The 20,730-nt window shown below is 40.9% G+C and overlaps 2 protein-coding genes across 2 annotated transcripts in view; one reads left to right on the forward strand and one right to left on the reverse strand.

Annotated features, from left to right (window-relative positions):
- The window catches only part of LOC6045146, a 39,794-nt gene extending 26,671 nt beyond the window's left edge, over nucleotides 1-13,123 (forward strand). Inside the window, exons 7-10 of the mRNA XM_038260772.1 lie at nucleotides 5,808-6,961; nucleotides 11,166-11,642; nucleotides 11,704-11,938; nucleotides 12,003-13,123. Of these exons, the coding sequence (XP_038116700.1) occupies nucleotides 5,808-6,961; nucleotides 11,166-11,642; nucleotides 11,704-11,938; nucleotides 12,003-12,148 (2,012 nt within the window). The 3' untranslated portion in view covers nucleotides 12,149-13,123. The remainder of the gene's footprint in view (nucleotides 1-5,807; nucleotides 6,962-11,165; nucleotides 11,643-11,703; nucleotides 11,939-12,002) is intronic.
- Nucleotides 13,124-17,943: 4,820 nt separating this feature from the next.
- On the reverse strand, nucleotides 17,944-20,098 carry LOC6045145 (MAU2 chromatid cohesion factor homolog). The gene is made up of 3 exons (XM_001862510.2): nucleotides 19,048-20,098; nucleotides 18,526-18,988; nucleotides 17,944-18,468 (listed from the first exon to the last, which is right to left on the reverse strand). Exons 1-3 carry the CDS (start codon nucleotides 19,976-19,978, stop codon nucleotides 18,012-18,014), a joined length of 1,851 nt encoding a protein of 616 aa, XP_001862545.1. The 5' UTR covers nucleotides 19,979-20,098; the 3' UTR covers nucleotides 17,944-18,011.
- Nucleotides 20,099-20,730: the final 632 nt, after the last annotated feature.

Raw genomic sequence — 20,730 nt, forward strand, 5'->3', positions numbered from 1 at the left:
GTACAGTTTGACGAAGCACTTCCGGAATAACAAGTTTGTTCTTCCTCAGCAAAACGTCTTGGGAAAAACAGAGCTCTGCTTTGAACGGTGCGTACGGCTTGATGTTTTCCCAGCAATCGTCGTTTAGTGCCAATTTCACCCTCTGGATCTCTTCGTCGTTCTGGCTGCAACGGATCACTTCGCTCATGGTGACGGCGCTCGGCTTGTTCACCTCCACGATTGAGCACAATACTTTCTCGGTGGTTTTGTCGAATGTCTTCGCTCCTACTGCTTCACACAACCTTGACAGCGGATCTGCTATGTTGACCTCTCCTGGCACGTACACAATTTTCTTCCGGTACGACTGCAGCCGCAAGACCCAGCGTTCCTGCCGCTGGTTCGGGGTTGAAGATTCGCCGAAGATGTACTGCAAAGGCTTGTGATCCGTTAGAATGGTGAAATCCAACCCACGGAGGTACATCTCAAATCGTTCGGTAGCCCAAACGATCGCAAGCGCTTCTTTGTCCAGCGTGGAGTACTTCTTCTCCGTCTTTGATAGACTCTTGCTGGCGTAACAAACCGGTCTTGTAATCGAGTTTTCGGTTTGCAGAAGCACTGCACCCAGGCCTTCATCACTTGCATCCGTCACCAACGTTGTTTCTAGCTTCGGGTTATAGAACGCCAGGTGGTCCGGACTTGTTAGTGCCAGCTTGACTTTTGCGAAAGCACTCTTTGCTTCTTTCGACCACCGAAACTTGCTACCTTTGATGGTCAGCGCTCGAAGAGGGGCAGTTATTGTCGACAGGTTCGGGATGAACCGGCCAACGTAGTTGACTAAGCCCAAGAAGCTTCGCATTTCCGTGTGAGTTTGAGGACGTCGGAAGTTTTGAATGGCACTCACCTTGTCGTTCGTTGGCAGAATTCCGTTTTCAGAAAGCTCGTGTCCCATGAACTTGACCATGCTCTTACCAAACTCGCATTTGGCTTCATTGATCGTGAGACCACACGCATTCAACCGCTCTAGAACTGCCTTCAACCGTTGATCGTGTTCGTCCTTGGTGGACCCGTACACCAGCATGTCGTCAATGAAGACCTTCACGCCCTTCAGACCCTTCAACGCCCGCTCGATGTGTCGCTGGAACACTTCGGATGCAATGGTCATGCCAAACATGAGCCTTTTGTACCGGTAGTACGCATCCGGCGTGACGAATGTGGTAATATCTCGCGATTCCGGGGCAAGTTCGATCTGGTGAAAGGCCTTAACCAAATCTATCTTGCTGAAGACCTTGCATCCGTTCAGGTGCGGCACAATCTCCTCGAATGTCGGTAACGGGTGCTTCTCCGGAACGATGGCCTTGTTCGCTTTGCGCATGTCCACACACAGTCGGACGCTTTTCCCTCCGTCTTTGGGCGTGACCACCAGCGGGGAGGCCCACGTGATGTCGAGAGGGGCCGGCTCAATGATGTCTTGCTTCAACAGGTCTTCCAGCTTCGCATCCACCAGCTCCTTCAACGGGATCGGTATTCGCCGGCACGCTTGCTGCACGGGAGTCACCTTTTCGTCGATCTTGACCAGGACCTGAACTCCCTTTAGTTTTCCGATCGGTGGATCGACAACCTCGTTTACGCTGAACACTTCGCCGTGTATTTCCAGCAATCCCAGGTCGATGGAAGTTGTTCTGCTCAGCAAATTCGCTCCTTTCGGGTTGTCAACTACATAGATCTCGCGATGCACTGTTTTCTTCCTGGTAGCAATGTCGGCTTTGATCACTGTTTGCACTTTTAGTTTTCCATCACCGTACGCTCTCAGCGTCTTGTTCGATGGTTCTTCTTGGCTGACCGCACAACCTTGTTTCTTCAGCTGCTTCCAGGTGTCGTTGCTTACAACATTCACGTGAGCGCCCGAGTCGACGACCCAATCCAGCTTGATTCCGCCCACAAAGCAGGTCACTTTTTCAGGCACTGACCCGGCAGCGTACACGTGTTGTACATCATCATCCGACGAGCTGTCTGATTCTCGCTCTGATTCAGGTACTTTCACCTGTCGCACTTCACTCTTTTGGTCAGCTTTTCTTCCTTTTTTCGTTTTGCACATCGACTTGAAGTGTCCCACTAGCTTGCACTTGTCGCACTTTTGAGCTTTAGCTGGGCACTTCTTGTCGCTTGCGTAGTGGCCACTGTTGCCGCAACGATAACAAACGTCCCCGGGTTTCGGTTTACGCACAAAATTCACTGAATTTTCCCCTTCCGGTTTCTTCATTTCATCGCGGTTTCTTTTCACTGTTTCCAAGACGCGCCCTTCCTCGGAGATCTCCGGAACTGTCATCAGCTTCTTCTTGAGAATTGCTTCCCTCAACGCATCCGAGTTGCCGTTGTCGAAGACCTGCTCCGTTATCCGCATCTCCAATGCCTCGCCGTACTCGCAAAGCCGCCCTTGGTCGCGGAGACGGTGAATGAATTTCTCCAGAGTTTCGTTTTCCTGCTGTTTCATCCTCCGGAACATCACTCTCTCGTAGGGCACGCTCGACAATGGGGCAAAGTGAGCGTCGAGTAGCCGTATCGCCTCCTTGTAGACGTCGCTGCCGACCGGAGCTGCAGCATCATGGCCTTCTATGTTGTAAAATATATCTTGGACGTCCGGCCCGGCGTAATGCAGCAAATACGACTTCTTGCGGGCCCCTAAGGCGATGCAGTTCACTTCCAAGAACAACTCCAGCGATCGCTTCCACCTTGCCCACCGACTCGCGATTGAGGTTGGGTCAGTCACGTCGAACGGCGGCAGGACCGGTTTGGCCTCCATTTTGTTTTTTTTTTACTGCTGCACAGGGTTGGGGCGTAGCACCTTCAAGGTTAGGTTTCGCGTGTGTTCGTAACGTTCGTTCTTCGGTTTATTTTTCGCAATTTGATTTCACGCCGCGCTACTTTAACTCGAATTTAATCTACGAACGCCTTTTTTTTAAGAACTTGACGAATTTAATCTAGAAAAGTCCCGTTCGCGTCGCCAAAATGTTGTGAGTAAAACGCGCACGTCTGTAGCTTTTGACGTAACTTTATTGAGTGACTCCTTCTAACGTCTGATCTCCTTACTCATCCCCAGGCAGTGTTGCCAAGCAACCACAACACAGCTTATATGCACTTCGGAAGGAACCGGTCAAGAAAAAAATCAAATGGGCAGCAGCGGCGGCGAGAGCAAGCCAGAGAGGGTCAAGAAATGCCCCAAGAAATCGCTCCCTCTCCTTTGTTCTGCTGTTCGTAAAGCTGTTTCTTGACCTCTTTCCTTCCGAACTCCGTACTAGCCTTATAAACTAGGGACCTACATAGGGAAATGAAATGTTCTGGGAGAAATTTCAAACACCCAAAGTCATTCAAATTTAAGGTTGAAAAACTTGTGGTCTTTCTCTGGTGCTGGCATTTTTATTCTACCGAACAAGCACAAAAATAACAAAAACTGCCAGATTATTATCACAGACAAACAGACGGGACACTCGAGTGCCGGACCATCGTCCTTCAAAAACGGTTATTTCAAATGCAATTTTGCAATCGCAAATGCAATTTTGATATTATTGTTTACAGCGATAAAGCTTATTTTTCTGAGTACAATGACCCTTTGTACGACCACAAAGAGTTTAAAATAGATTTTTAAATCAATTTTGAAAAATTAACCTCGCGGTCCTTCTTGACAGAAAAGCTCCTACTTGACAGCTCGTTACAAGGGGACCATAGTTATTCCATCGAAAAAATGTTGTCTTGTCAAAAAAAAAATTGCATTAAAATGAAAAAAAAGTGATCAGAAATGGGTTTTAATCGTGTTTTTAACGTTGTACATAAAAATTGACATAGGGCTTTAGTACCCAATTCAGGAAATCTAACGGTGAATCGCAATCCAGGTTTTGCAGGAAAAGGTTGGGGCAGTCTTGGCCATAGCCTCTTGCCCCAATATTAACCCGGTAGGCCTGTTCAACTGCCTGCCGATTTCGAGGCTGCTGCTGAGGTGCCCGCTACTGCGGAGGAGTCATCTCATTCGGAGCAACCTGCTTATCCTTCGTGGACTGCTGCTCAGATTGCTGCTGCTGGTCGTCCTATTGGCCTTTTGGCGATGTTGTGCCACTCAATCTTTTTCCACAGTTCAGTTTCTGTGGTTCTGTTTCGAGATAAATTTAACGGCAGCATTTTTTGGAACCTTTGCCTTGCTTTTATTGTTTGGCGCAACTTAACTGCGCCGTGGACACGTTCCCCGCGGATGTTTCCTGGGGGAGGAAGAATCTTCGACAGAACTTGGAAGCAACGGGGAGGACCTGGGAGGACCAGTGGTTTGATCTCTATCGTTGCGGTTTTAGTGCGTCGTTGCTGGTGCTGCCGCATGATTTGGCTCATGAGGTTCTACCATTGCATTGGAAACGGAACTGATTCACCGTCATCTTCGACGTTGATTTTTATTTTTTGCATTTGGTACTGACGATCAGCAGTAACAAAATTATGTCGGTCAGCTGTTGATGTTTACAATCGTCAAGGCTTGATTGTCTCACGCATACACTGACATGACACATGACAGTAATGGATTTGTATTGGTATGTTTGGGCTGCGCTTCGGCATCAGCTCACCAGGCAGTGCTGGCGTCGCCGTGATCTGATGGGGTTGATTAAGGACGATGGATTTCAAAAATAATTTGTATGGAGAGTCACGTCTGTTTGTCTGTGTTATTATCACCAACCGTTTTACAATACTTGTGATTGTAATAAGTCTAATTTTTTTGCAAAAAATATTTTAAATTGATTCCTACCTTGTTCTTGCAAGATCTTGTTGCTCGATTGGAACCCCGATTTGACAGTTCGATTGGAACCCTGAGAGTGACATTTCGCCTCTCCATATAGGCTCTCTATTATAAACGCATTTTTTTCCCTTAGGGAGCGTTCTTTTATTACGTAACACAAATTTTGGGATTTTTGACCACCCTCCCCCCCTTCGTAACAAATCGTAACGGATGGGCGATCCCCCTACCCCCCCCCCCCCTGTAACGCGTAACACAAGGTCTTTTTGCATATTTTTATGAAAATTTTGCGTTACGTAACATAATTTTTCATCACACCCCCTCTCCGCCAATTTTCGTAACATTTCGTAACAGACGTCGACACCCCCTCCCCCCTAACTGCGTTATAACGTATACGTAATAAAAGAACGCTCCCTTAAACCTGCTCAAACCCTTTTAAAGGGTGACGACGGGTGAACTTGAAAAAAGGATACTTTTTACTTTGAGTGTACCGTACCCAAACAGACACGAGTTTGACGTATCCAAATGATCATTTAAATGATTGCAATTGCCTTTACGCCCAGCAAATCTTGGCAGTGTTGGCAAGCTCAAAACATACGTTGCCAGATCGATTCAGCAAAGTCCGACCAGTCTCTCCCTATCGAGAAATTAAAAAGAGAGATGTGAGCCGGTAACATGGAGTGAAACTTTCGCAAGTGTTATGGAAAACTTCACAGCAGCTTGACAGAAAGTTTAACTCCATGTTGCACTTTTAATTTCTCGATTCAGGGTCTCTAGTTTTGCGCGGTTTCTCTTTATCCCACGTCTATTGAGAAACCTTGAGGTTTTCTTTTCCCGCAGACCCGGTGCGCCACGTTAGCCCACTTTCCATCTTTCGTCAAATTTTGTCGAAAAGAAAAAGTTTGACATCTGCAATTTGTCAACAAAGCTATTTTTGCAGTTTTGCTGTTGTTTCACTTTTCTTGAAATCGCATCAGAGGGAATTTTCCGCCCAAACAGGATTTTTTGGTCGCCGTCGCGTTTCACTTTCTCAAAATGGTTCGATTTGTTGTGTTTTAAGCCCGCGCGATGGACGGCCGTTTCGTGACATTCTGCGCGGAGCAGGCGCAGCCCGACAGTGAAGCAATTCCGGAATCCTCCTCCGTCGTGGTCGTCACGGAAGAGGACGATTCTGGCGAGCCGCAAGTCGCGCCGACGGCTGGTGGTCCACCGAAAATTGTTTACCTGGACCGGGTTTGTCGGACGTGTTTGGTCGAGAAGGAAAAGGATGACCTGAAGGATCTGTTTGAATTTGGGCTGGCGGAAACCGTCATGTCCTGTGTGGGTCGGGTCATTTCGGTTGAGGAATCGGACGGGTTGCCGGGTCACATATGTATGGAGTGTCTGCAGGAGGTGGAACGGATCATTAGCTTCCGGCAGCAGTGCGAGCGGTCGGACGGCACGATCCGGGACTTGATCGAGAAATCCGTTGTGATCAACCAAGACAGTGAGACCAAGTACGAGGTGCTGAATGTGGTGCTGACCGATGCCAACGGGAACACGGAAACGTCGGCCGTGGTCGTTCCGATTGAGGAGCTGCGTTTTCAGCTGATGAACGGCGGCGGGGGAGGAAGGTGTTCCGAGGAGATTGTGGAGACGGAATCGACGACCAGCGAAAACGTCGAGCTGAGCTTCGTGGCTCCGTCGGACATACTTGTAACGGAGGAGATCATCGTCCAATCCCAACCGGAAGAGGACGCTCCGATCGGCGAACTGATTGTCGAAGAAACGCCTTCGGAGCACGAGCAGCAGCAGGAATCGACTGTTCTGGAAAACCTACGTCAAGAACTGTCAGAATTCATCGGCGGAACGAGCGCGGAGATTCCCAAAGATCAACAAGACCTGGACGAAAACGGCGACGACGAATTACCTTACGATTACCTTAAAGATGCCCTCACGGACGAGTACATTCAGTCGATGGAACAGCAGCTGGCCCCGTCGGCACCTCCGCGGTCGGAAAATCCCGCCCAGGATCGCTTGGAGCAGGCCAACCTGGACAGTCTGATCAACGATGAGGCACAGCAGCTTCGAGAGTCGGATCGGTCCGGTGACGGTGATAGCATTGCGAGCGAGAAGGACCATGGCACCAGTAAGCACCACCACTGCGACGTTTGTAACGTGGGCTTCGAAAATCGGCGCAAGTTCCGGGTGCACATGAAGAAGAAACATTCCGAGGTGAGTGAGTGGGGGAAACACGATATTTAGAAGCTGTAATCGAACGCCAAAGTATTGATATGCCAACATTAGATACGTGACGGAGATACAAGCCGTTCCTCTAACTTGAATTGTTGTTTGGCGGATTAGATAAATTATAATTTTATTCAAAATTTGTTAAAATATTAAAGTTTTGTTTCGAACAAATTTTCAACCAAAAAAGTAAAAACTCAAAATTGTCACAACTTTTACAGTTTAGAAATTTAAATTCAAGATCCTAGCAATTCAGTCAACTATTCCAACGTTAAAAAAAATAATAATATAATATGATTGAAACAAAATTTTAAAAATTCAAAATTTTAGAACAAACAAAAATAAAAAAAATAAAAACAATTCAGAAAATCAAATCTAAGGATGTAGAAATTGGTTTTTGTTCAGAATTGTTAAAAAGTATAACTTAAATCCAAAAACTAAAAAATTTCAAACTTTGTGCGATTCGAAAATTAAAAATTGCAGAAATTCAAAAAAAATATAGAAATACAAAAATTTTAACTCCAAAATATGAAAGTTCAAAAAATTTAACCATTCTGAAATTTGTGAAAAACAAAAATGTAAAAATTCAAAATTGTCAAAAAATTTACACACTAAAATGAAATAAATTAGAACTTTTTACAATTTTACAATAAAGAAAATTTAAATCTTCATTTGTTTTGAATTTTAAAATCAAAAAAGTAAAATTTTTAGAAAATTTAAATTATAAAAATCCAAGATTCATAGCCAACATAAAATCTGAAAATATAAATTTAAGGATATATAAATAATAAATTAATTCGAAAACTCTACAAAATTTAAATATTAATATTATTTTCAAAAATTAAAATTTCGAAGCAAAATGCATTAAATTTATAAAAATATTTGTTCGGCCCAAGCCAAAGTGTTGCCCCAAAGTTGTACTACTTTGCCCAGTGTGCGCCACCCCACCCCTGCAGCGTTGACAGAAACGGTGCTGCCAACCTGACAGAACAAAAAACAACGAGATTTCGCGCGCAAACGAACAAGTCGCAAAGAGGAACGCAAAGCGTGAAGACGTAACTTGTAGATAGATCGGAGAATAGAGAAAGTTTTTTCGTAGTTTTTAGTGAACTTCACCGTGTTTTAATTGTCCGGAAAGGCATCCCGAAATCCGCGAGTTTTACAGTCCGCTCGATCGAAGATACGCCGCAACAATATTTTTTTTCTGCAAAACTATTCTATCTTTTGACTGGTCTGTGGTCCCATAATTAAAAATTTGTTTAAATAAGCGTTATACAATCGATTTTATGAGTTTTTTCTGCGATAATTCAATTTCAGGCAATAACTACCTATTTGTTTTGCTCTTTGATTTTTTGAGAATGTTTTGAAAGATTTTTAAATTTAAAACCACAAAATTGTTCAAATTATAATACTTTTAAAATTCTTAAACCAAAAAATTTAAAAAATCAAAATTGTCAGAAATTTTACAGAATTCAAAAATTTTAAATCAACACAAAATCTAAGAATATATAGAAATTGGATTTTGCTCAAAATGGAGTAAAAAAATAACCTCTGGAATTCGAAAAAAATTGCAGTGATTAAAAAAATAACAGATCTACAAAAAATCCAAAAGTTCAAAACAAACAATTTCCAAAATAAAAAAAATCAAAAATCTGTAATCAAACAAATTAAATCTTCATTTATTTTAAATTCTAAAACTAAAAAAAAAACAAATTTCAAAAACTAACAATCAGAAACAGCAATGGAGCAGTTCCATTCGAGAATTTTTTGCTTTTTACTACAATAAGGCTTTCTAGGCCCAGTGAAAAAAATATAATTTAACTCAAAAATGACGAACTCCTCGTCACAGTGTCCTGATGCAAACAATGATCGAGCTGTAGCTGTCACAGCCCTGTAAAGTATGTTGGAGACTAATATCGGGCAGTCAGTCAAAAAAACCAGCTAGAAGTCGCCTGACAAAAAAATTTTGCTAGAAAGAGATAGGAAACCTGATGCAAACAAACGTCCAGCTGTCATGTAAACATATTTTGAATGTGTTGGTAAAATTCTGACTAGAAAGCCTTATGTATTCCTTATGGGAGAACTGTCATTTCTACCACTCGCATCGGTGCTCCATTCAGAAATTCCAAATCTAAGGATATAGAAATCAGAAACTATTTCGAAAAAAAAAGAAGAAACTTCAAAAAAAAATAAAAATAAAATTTCAATTTTTGCCTTCCTCACCTTACTGAGCAAGAGCAAAGGCTATAAAATTACTCGAAAAACGAAATTCTTAATTTGACCTCCTAGACCCACCTCATGTATACTTATCGACTCAGAATCAAATTCTGAGCAAAGGGACCATCCATAAACTACGTGGACACTTGGGAGGGGGGAGGGGGGTATGGCGATTGTCCACGATCCATACAAAGAAAGTTTTTTTTTGTATGGACAATTGTCCACGAGGGAGGCGGGGTAACAGATTACCAAAAAAGTGTCCACGTGGTTTATGGATGGTCCCAAATGTATGTGTGTGTGGTGGGATGTTGATCAAAAAAAAATTGCACTGGATTATCTCGGCACTGGCTGAACCGATTTGGACCGTATTGGTCTCATTCGATCCGTCTTGGGGTCCAATAAGTCGCTTCTGAAAATTATAAAGTTTAGTAAAGCACTTCAAAAGTTATGCTAAAAAACGATTCTAACAAAAGTCCGGAAGATTGTAAAAAGGGTGGTTTTTGTAAGAAACTCATGTTATACATTTTTAAAAAGGTATTTGAAAGACCTTTCCAACGAGTTCAAAAGTTTGAAGATCTGACAACCCTATCGAAATTTATGCGCACTTAAGTGTTATTTATGAACTTTTTAGAGACCGGATCTCATATATTTTGATGAAAACGTTGTCCGCATCTATCATGCGGCCTGTCGATAGATAGGTGATCAAAAGACCTTTCCAACGAGTTCAAAAGACAAGCACATAAGTGCCCTGAATTATGAAGATCTGACTACCCAATCTGATGGTATGAATAATGAATCGAGTTGATAGAACAATGAAAGGTCCGCCTTGTGTAACTATTTTCGATAGCATTACCCTCTAAATGTGAGGAAGGCAACAACCACCTAAGGGCGGATTAAGTAACGTTTTTAATTGTAGAAATTAGAATAAAAAAAGGAAGATAAAAATATAAACAAAGAACTTGGGATAGAAATCTCATCATCATCATTCACGATAATCGAATCTTCGGATAAACGAATCACAAAACTTTTTCCTCGAATGATTTTGATTTATTTTTGGCTAAGTTTACTACAAATGTTGTTGTAACTGAATCCTAATGAAAAAAAAAATAATAATAATAATAATAATAAAAAAGGTTATCGAGTACGGACTGCACAAAACAAAGTTTTTCAATTTTTAAAATGTTTAATTATTAACGATTTTTCTAAATATTTTTTTTTTGTTATTTAGAACTTTTAAATTTTAGAATTTCATATTTTTTTAATATAGATTTTTTAAGGTTCCTTGGTATTTATTCCGTATGTTCATAAGTTTTCCAATTCCTATGAATTTACCTGAAAAATGTGTATGTTTATGGCACCGTGTTGTGTGGAAAACAAACAGCTGTCAGTTCTAAAAAAACACCCAGTTCATTTGTTAACCTTATGTCGACTCAATGTCAGGCTATGTTTCGACTAATGTCGATCTGATAACAAGTCGCCATAATGAACCTGTGCGATTTACCTATGGATATTAGTATGTTTTTCGTCTTATAGGACTATTCAAAAAAAAAAATCTAAAAATTTTCCCTAACAGAATTGATGATTATACTTTTGATTTATTTTGTTTTCTGGAAAATCGAAATGGCATATTCTTTGAAAGAAACGAACAATAAAACTAGAAAAGCAGGCTGATCCCTGTTCAGTACGGTGGTTCAAATCCGGGCTTTCTCGGAGCTTCGAGCCTGTCCCGCAAAATTTAATAATGGTCATTCATCTGAGAGTTGATAAAGATTGGACGACTTTTAGGAAACCGTTAGTTTTCTCCATAGAATTTGACCATTTTTTTAGAGGTATGCGTTCCCGTGGTCAGAATGAGCTCAAATTTAGAATTAAGCCTAGTGATGGGTCATTTTTTTATTTCTGGGGGTAGCCCGAATTTGAACCACCCCGATGACCAGGTTTAAAATTACCGCTTTAAAAAATATGAACTTTCCAGAAACAGCACGCGTGCAGCTACTGCTCGCGCCGGTTCGCCGAGCAGAAGGAGCTGCGGAGCCACGTGCTGCGGCACACCGGCGAAAAGGCCCACGCCTGCGAGATATGCAACGCGCGCTTCTACGAGCGCAACATGCTGAACGTGCACATGCGGCGGCACGACGGTGAAAAGCCGTACTGCTGCGAGTTGTGCCCAAAGCAGTTCGGGACCAAAAGTCTGCTCAACACCCACCTCAAGTGTCACCTCAAGTCAAAAGACCACGTCTGCGACGTGTGCGAAAAGGGCTTTACGCTCAGCTGGCAGCTAACGGCCCACAAGCGCATTCACACGAACGAAAAGCCGTACGAGTGTCCGTACTGCCTGAGGCGGTTCAACCAGAACGGGAATCTAGTGATTCACAAGCGAATCCACACGGGCGAGCGGCCTTTCCAGTGTGAACTGTGCGAAAAGGCCTATCCGAGCCAGGGAGAGTTGAGGGTTAGTTTTTTGGTTCATTTTGAAAGTTTATTATATTTGTTAAAAATGATCAACATTCCAGAACCACATGCGGCAACACACGGGCGAGAAAAAGGTCAAAAACGTAACGTGCACCGTATGTCAGAAGAGTTATGCCGGAAATGGGGACCTCAAGATCCACATGCGAACCCACACCAAGGAGAGGCCTTACGGCTGTCAGGAGTGCGGGAAGACGTTCATGCTGCAGGTCCACCTGACGGTGCACATGAGAGCCCACACGGGTGAAAAGCCCTATGGGTGCGAGCTGTGTCAAAAAGGTTTTTAGAAAAAGGCCTTTTCAGTATTTGCTACCATAAAAAAAAACTAAATTCTCTCTTTCAGCATTTACCACAAACTACCAGCTGAAGCACCACATGCAAGTGCACACGGGCGAGAAGATCTACGGCTGCGATTTATGCGACCGGCGGTTCAGCAGCGCTGCCAACCGGAACACCCACCGCAAGACGCACGAACGGACAATTTCCTGACAAAAGTACGTGTTTGTAGGTTAGGGTGCTTTTTGCTTCTTTTTTTATTCGTTTTTTATTCTGAATATCGTGGCTAAATTATTCACCAAAATTATTGCAAGCGATTGCTTCCGTAAATCTCTTTCCACCAATCAGCAATTTAACGGTCAATTTGAATGATCTGAAACTCACCACGACCCATTTTAATTCACCACAACTCATTCACACGCGTTTGACAGTTGGCACAGTATCACACGTTTTATGTGGTGCGTGTGTTCACAACTAGATGACTCTAGTTAAAAGTGCTTGATGACGTTCTGATAAAATTGTTCAATAATTTGTTTATATTTGTCTGTGATTTATTTTACTTTTAGATTTTTTAAATTAAATTAAAAAAACAATTGTTAAGGTTTTTTTTTTCATTTTAGAACATTTTACCTTAAAATTCTTTTAAAAAAATATTTATCGCCGCTCTAAAAATTTAGAAACGATCGCTTACAAAAAAAAATGTCATAAATTGAAATACTTAAATAATAAATCCACCAAATAAATCGTATCCTTACCAGTAGTACAACGCCAATAAAAAAGTGTGGCATTCGCAGCAGGACGTGTTGTTTCAGTGTAAAATCCAGCAATATTCATAACAGTATATCTTAAAAAATAACAATTATAGCTAAATGGCTGTTACCAATGTTCTAGCAGTAGTGAAGCATCGATGTGATTAGGGTAACTCCGGGTCGAGCGGTTTCGAGAGTCTTGTTTTATTTTTATTTAGTTTTTAAGTGGCTCAAATATTTAAGTCTGTTTTTTTGCCATTGTTTAGATCCCGCGAATTCCGGAGTTCCTTAAGCAAGTTCTTATGATTATCTCTCTTAAACGCAAAAGTTCAAATTTATTCATACAACTATGTATTAGCTAAATGGCTTATTCAATCTATCGTGCAAAACAAAGTAGTGTTTACAGTGGTCTTTACTGAATACATAATATTAAAATAAAGACAATTTCAGTTACTTTGAAAGAAATAATCCCTTAAAAATCAGCGAACAACATAAGCATGTCGACAAAATAAACATGAGCAGTTTTTGTTTAAGGGGTTACATACATGTAAATCGGCAAAAATGTCAGAGGTGGGTTTGAGCACACACTTAAACTTTTTTTAAAGTCTGTTTTCAGGGCATTAAAATATTACTTTTCATCTATTAACAAATCAAATTTGAAGACATTTGGTTGTAGCTTTGCCGAGATATACTGCCGTTCTAAGCATAATTGTCCCATGTCATTTTTTGACGATTTTGACCTTTTGAAATTTTTAAGTTTAGTTTGTCGTATACTTTTCGAAAAAGCCATAAAATCTAGTACTTTGTTCGGAAACTCATCAAAAACAACACCAAGTCTGTTTGTCCCATCGTTACACTTTTACGCATAATTGTCCCACCAAGTATTTTCTTTCACGGAATCATTAGTTATACGAAGCATTGAGTCTTGTTTACATACTGTATAGCAAGAGGATCATAAATAAGAATGATAAACTACTAACTGGAGCGATTGGGGACACAAAGGATGAATAAGAACCCTCATATAAAAAATCGCCAGTATTTGAATTTTGTATTTTTTGAAAATTTAAAATTTCAAAATCGGGCTTCGTCATGCACACGGAATATGTCTTGGGAGTCTTCACCCAAAATTTCAGCCAATTTGGTCCGTCACATCTCGAGATATCGTGGCACCCGTAAATTAACTTGGTTTCAGAGGTGTTCATGAAATTTTCAGGAGTGTTTGAAAATCATCTTTTGAGTTGATTCAATAAATTTTCTGTAATATGAAATTTTGTGATTTTCTACATGTATGTAACCCCTTAAATAAAAAAGTTTTTCATGCAATTGAAGTTTTTTTCAGCACGATTCGTAAATTTATCTAACAAGGTTTACCGAGTTGGACAAATACGACGAGTGCTGAAAAAATCAATATCATTTCAGCTTTCAAATCAAAACAATATTGAAAAGTATCACAGTCATCCCACATATTCGGAACACTCACAAATTCGGATCACTTTTGTGGTAATTTGTCAATAACATGCCAAATGCAGCTTTTCTGTCGACCCTACTATTTTTAGAACCTTCATTTGGAAATTCTTTTCCTGGTAAAAGTAGTACTTTTTGAACAAAAAACCTTCTTTCAAGACTATTTTATCCAGAGCTGCAAAACACTGCCTCCAAATTGCCTGTTTCATAATTGTGGGATGTTATTGTGCCTCCCACAATTGTGGAACACCTGAATTTAACTGTTTGTTTACATACCTAAGAAAAAAGTGTTCCGAATTTGTGGATTTCAAGGGTAAAAGTTTTTCTTCAAAAACTTGATATAAAAGTTAAAATTTGCAGTTGTTCGATACAGCATTCGAAAGATCGCAAGAAAAGCTTTCAAATGAAGGTAAAAGCGAATCATTAAGTTCAATCATCGATTTTCTATGTTTTTTGAACATTGGCCCATCTGTAAACTGTTCCGAATATGAGGGATGACTGTACTTTTCGAAGCAAGAGCTGAAAAGTTTAAATTTCGAGTGCTAAAAAACAAAACTTTTCAGCACTTTTAGCGAAGTCCTTATCATGTTGATTATTGCACTCGAACGTGATTCAAAAAAATGTAAAACTTTACAAATTACAAAAATTTTAAACGCTTGAAATTTTTTAATTTTTTTTTATTCATTCCAGACTTAATTATCCGAAGTTTGGATTTTCCGATGTTTTGTATGGGATTTCGGATAATCGAATCACATAATAATTTCCTATTAAATTTCAAAATGCTTCATTGTTCAATACTTCATCACCGCCATTTTGGTCGCCATCTTGGACTTAAAATTCTAAATCACTTTAGAGAAGTTCCGGGGTCATGTTTATGCACAACAATAAAATAAATACAGTACTGGTTCGGTAACTGGGCTGAGAACGTAGCCCAGTCACCAAATGCTGCTCGTTAACTGGGCTGAAAAAAATAAAAATAACGAGGGGACCACCGATGCTGAATACTTTCCTGATGAAATATATAAATAAAAAGTTACTCCAATTTATTTACAATGCGTGCTTTTCATATTTCTTTAATTGTGAGTTGAAATTAAATAAAAGTTTGAAAAAAGTTTTTTTTGCAATTCCGTCGTGAAACTACTTACTTTTCCTGTCATTCTTGAACGACGAAATAGCCTACTTTTCTATACCAAAAATAACAAAATCGAATAGCAACACTTTTCAAAATAAATGCTGAAAAGTTCTACTTTTCAGCACTCAAATGGGTGCTGAAAAGTTGAACTTTTCAGTACTTGTTTCGAAAAGTAACACAAAATACATAAAAATTTGACATAAAATTTCACTCAGTGTGTGTTTTTTGGAATTGCAAAAAATGTTGTATGGAACTCGTTGCAAAACTTGATTTTTTCAGCACTTTTCGTATTTATCCAACTCGGTGAACCTCGTTGGATAAATGTACGACTCGTGCTGAAAAAATCCTCTTTTTGCAACTTGTTGCATAAACTACTATTTTATTTATTGAATATGGATGCAATCTCCATTAACCCCTCGGTAATTTCGGTTTGTTTTGGTTTTTTGACGTTTGTCTGCTTTTAACTGGGCTACGGCCCAGTTACCGAACTACTACTGTATAAGAAAAAAAAAACAAAAATCGTGATTCGATTATCCGAAGTGAAGTTTTTGCAAGGCCTTCGAGTCCGGATTGTAATCTTTATGCACAAATTTTAAGAAATTTAAAAGGTCTTTAGAATATGTTTTTTGAAATCGTGTATTTGATTTTTTAAATGTTAGAATTATGGAATTCATCCAAATTTTGAAACCATGGCTAGTAAGGCCGTTGCAAATGTTTTTCAAATTTGATGTCGCCTGTAATTTCAATTTTTTTCAAAAGCGCAATAAGTTTCAAAATTTAAAAACATGAAAAAAAAAATCAAATTTGAGAGAATTATAACTTAAGAAATTAAAATAAGGTGATCTCTCATGCTAATGCTTTGATATTCACAAATTCAAAAATTTAAAGAGAATGAGTAATCAGATTTTTTGTATTTTTTTCCTAAAATAAAATAAAATGATTCACAAAATTTTAAAATATAAGAAAATTGAAATTCAAACTTTTTTATTTCATTTTTTTTTTTACTTGTTGCCCTTGGAATAATAAAAAAAGATATTTTCAAAATTTTAAATAAAACAATTTTTTCAACATCTTTTTTTAATTTGAGAAATAAAAAATCGAGGGATTTATGATCTATACACACCAATTTCTAATTACTGAATTCAGTTAAATTTACTGAAATCAGCACTACTGAAACTTCCAGTATTGTGGATTTAGCTCGTAGCTGGATTTTCTGTCATCTTCTCACGGTCATTGGAAACGGTTGTGGATAGACCTAGGGGTTTCCAGTTGGAGTGAAAAAAAAAACAATTTATTGAAAAATTATGGATTAAAATTTGGCTTTTTATCACTTCTCCGACATCAGGAATAATAATTTGAACATGCTTGCATTTTTTTTTTTATTCGATCGGAAAAATATTATTTTTCTTGAAAAAACTTTCATTTTTAATCAAATGATCATCCCTAATTAGGTTTTACGCCGACTTGATTTGGAGGTTAGAAGGAGTGCACTGTTTACATGGACTTAGCACAGTTCGATGCGGTCGTCGATTTTGTTCGGGGAAATTCGTCGACAATCGACGAAGACCATGTAAACAGTGCACATGAGCTGTCAAATGACGTCACGGTGTAAAACCTAATTCTGGCTCGACGCCGCCATCATGCGACCGTGTGCTCCGTTTGTTTGTCAACAAAGCTGTAGCTGGATGGTGAGACGAAGTGAGGGGGGAAGAGATTTTGACATTTTTATGCCCGCATCTGGCCCGCCGCCTATTTCGTCGGTCGTTGAGTCGCCGGTCGTTTCCAGCGACCGAGTCCAGCTAGGAACTGATCGTACAATAAATGAAAACTTGCTGAAATTTCAGCAAACTTTGACTGCTCCATATACAAATTTTAACTGAAATTCAGCGAAAAACTAACTGAAAATTTCAGTAGTGCAGTTTTTAGTAAATATCAACTGAAAACGAACATCAAAATATGCTGTGTAGGTTTTTCAAAGTGGTTTCTCATGATAATGTTTAAAATTCACAAATTCAAAAAAAAAAATAAAATAGAAGAATATGAGAAAACTCAAATTCAAAAATTAGTAATTTGAATTATTTTGGTCTTGGTAGGTATTTGATATATCCGATCTTTGTTAAATTCTAAATAAATAATTCAGAAATAAAAAAAATAGATTTTTCTAAGTTTCAATGAAAAAAAAAAAAAAAAATCAAAAGTAAAAAAAGTACGAAAAATTTAAAAATTTCTTGATTTTTATTTTTTTAATTTAAGATTGTTTTTTTTTAATGTGATCTCTCATGCTAATGCAAATTCAAACATTTAAAGAAGAAAACATAAAGATTGTTTACACTGTTCTGGATGAAAAAAAGTGTTTTAAAATGCATTCAGTCCAGTTGTTTTGCAATAATAAGTTTTCAAATTATCTAAAAATTGACGAAAAGATTTTTTTTTTCGAGAGAGAGAAAACCTTTTTGCAGCATCCTACATAGAAATTTTACAAAAAAAAATCATGTCATGTTTCAATTAAAATTTTTAGCCCTAGTTTTTTTTTTATTCGGAAAGATCAGAAGGGCCTATCAATACGAAACAACTTTAGCTTTTTCTGGATAGGATTAATGTATTTCATCAAGTGTCGACTCGATACGTTAAACTGGATGCATGATTGTGAAAAAAAATCAAACCGCACTTTACGATCTTATTATGTAGAAGATTTCATAAAGACACACAGAAACGCACACACAAACACGCTCTACTGAAAAATGACCTGCTGGCCAGGTGCTCCCGCCGCGACGCGCATTGCCGCCGCCTGCGACGGTTCGCCCATCATCGGCTCCTGCGTCGTCAGCATCGGCATCGGCGGATCGCCCTGGATCCAGTTGATGAGCGTGTGCTCCTGGAATTTGGTGCACTTGAGCTGGTCGGCGATCAGATTCTGGGAAAAGTTCAGATGGTTGTTGTACGCTTCCTGCTCGAGGGCGGGCTCCTTGAGCATCCGGTGAAGGTCCTTCAGTATGGCACTGCCCCACAGCTGCACGTGGATGTCGGGGATCTTGGAGGCGAGCTGCATCGCCGGCGTCACCATGTTCATGCTTTCCTTCGAGTTGCCGATGCTTAGGAAGACGTGGCTGAGCAGCACGAGCGAGCAGGACGTCAGCCGGTTCAGGTCTTCCGCGTTGGCCATCTTGAGGGTCTCGCGGAGGAAGCGTCTGAAAGTGAAGGGGAGGGTTAAGTAATGTCTTGGAAGTCACCTCACTTCTACTTACTTTGCCTCGTGGAAGCTACTCTTGTGGAACGCGTTCAACCCTTGCACGTAGTAGAAGCTTCCCATCAGGGCTTGACTGTTGGAGCAGAGAGAATTTTCCTGCTGGACCTGGTCGAGAATTGCGCGCAGATCCGGCTCGCGCTTCATCCGCAGATACACGATCGCCAAGTTCAGGTTGGCAAACAGCTTCAAGTCCCGCTCGGTCGTCTCCTGGATGCAGGTGTAGAACTGCCGTTCGGCGTGATCGAACAGGCTGGCGGACATCGAGTACAGACCTAGGAGACAGTGCAGCTGGGGGGAATGTTTCTTGAGCAGGAACTTGTGCGACGACGATAGGCACACGTCCTTGGCCAGGGCGATCTCCTTGATGGCGAGCGACTTGTTGCCCATCACCAGCCGGCACATGATGATGTGCTCCAGCAGGATGATCTGGAACACCGCCAGGATTGGTTTGTTCTCCTGGGCTGGAAGGAAAATTATTAAATGAGCAAAAGAAAATCGAGTAACAAATCCGCAAACTCACACTTTAACTTCTCGATCTGCGTCAGCGCCTTCTCCGTGTACTTTTGCGCCTTGTCCATGTATCCGGCCATCATTGAGTGCGACACCGTCACCAAATACACCAGCACGTACAGCTGCTCCTTCGGCAGCCACATAAACATTTCCGTACTGTTCTGGCCGAAGATTTGCTCGTCCGAGGGCCAGTTCGGCGCCATAATCGTTTGGATGCTCTGCTGCAGCTGCTTCAGACTCGTCTTGACCGTTTTCACCTGGCCCAGCTGCAGATAGTGACACACCTGCAGCACGAAGAAGAACACCTTAAGGTACTCCTTCAAGTGAATGTTCTGAATCGCATTATCAATTATAGTCCCAGCCTGATTCAAAATCGCCAGCACGTCGCTGCTCTTCCGCTCGATCATCATGATCATGGCACGACTCAGCAGAAACAGCGACTTCAAATACGTCGCGTTCGACTCGTCCGTCGATTCCACCCCTACCGCCAACAGCTCCGACGCCAGCGCGTACTCCTTGTCCGTCGCGTGAGTTTGCGCCAACTGGAACAGCAGCTTACAGTGCCAGTACACATTGTGCTGGGACAGCTCGATCGCCTTCCGCAGAACCGGCTTCGCCAGCGAACTCTGCTCCTGTTGCTGGTACAATTGCGCCAACAAACTAGCCGTGTCAAACTTGACATCGTCAAAGTTGTTAATATTCTCCGACAGCATCCACGCCTGCTCCAGGTGATTCCGCGCCAACTCGGTATTCTTCGTATACGCCATCAGAATCTGCCCCAGCTGCAGATGCGTCCGGGCTTCCACCTTGAGCGGTGGCTTGAACGTAAACAACGCCTGCAGACATTGGATGCACTTTTTGATGTTGGGCGGCGACGACGTCCGGAAGTACTCGGCCAGTCCCAGCAGCGAGATGTAGCACGCGTCCTGGGAGGACGTCATAGCGCGGCCGGTTTCGAGGAATCGACCACAACCGAGTAGGGAATTGGCACGCAAGCCGCGGAAATAAGGACAGCTTCCACGACGACGACGACGCGGATTAAAATTATGTGTTTTTATTGTTGTTTTTCAAAGTTTGACGTTTCACTGTGGCGCAGTGTTGCCAAAAAAGTGGGAATTCTCGTAAGTAATTTCAAAACTACACGGAGGATAGGCATTACACGAAATCGAGTTCGATTACACGAAATTCAGTTCAGGTACGATTACATACTTTCGTGTAACAGGGGTCGAACTGGATTTCGTGTAAAATCGAAATTGAAATGTTTCACCGGGTGAAAATTGCATATTGCCTACATTTGGGCGTTTTAGGATTTTCTTTGGATTCTAATTAAGAGAAATAAAATTTCAATTTAAATATTAGATTAAACAATGTCTTTATTTTTTTTCTAAATTCCGTACAATAAATTAATGAAAAAAACTAATTTTGCAATGCTTTATATAATTAAAGTTTCTGACCTAATATCAGAAAATCACTGAGTGGAGCATTTCGAGGCCGTTCCAAGTTAAATATTCCGCCCACCGGTCCTAGCTTGTTCGCTTCTTGGAGCAACCTACGTAACTCGAGTAACTCCGCTCAACAGAACCGGAACCAGCTTTGGTGTTGCGAATGTCGGTCTGTCTATTTACAGCACTAAAGAGATGATTTATCCTAAGTAGCCGTGGTCTCTTGGCAATTGCCATCATCCGGATTTAAC

This window comes from Culex quinquefasciatus, chromosome 3 (genome assembly GCF_015732765.1).
Source record: "Culex quinquefasciatus strain JHB chromosome 3, VPISU_Cqui_1.0_pri_paternal, whole genome shotgun sequence".
In the NCBI taxonomy this organism is placed as follows: domain Eukaryota; kingdom Metazoa; phylum Arthropoda; class Insecta; order Diptera; family Culicidae; genus Culex; species Culex quinquefasciatus.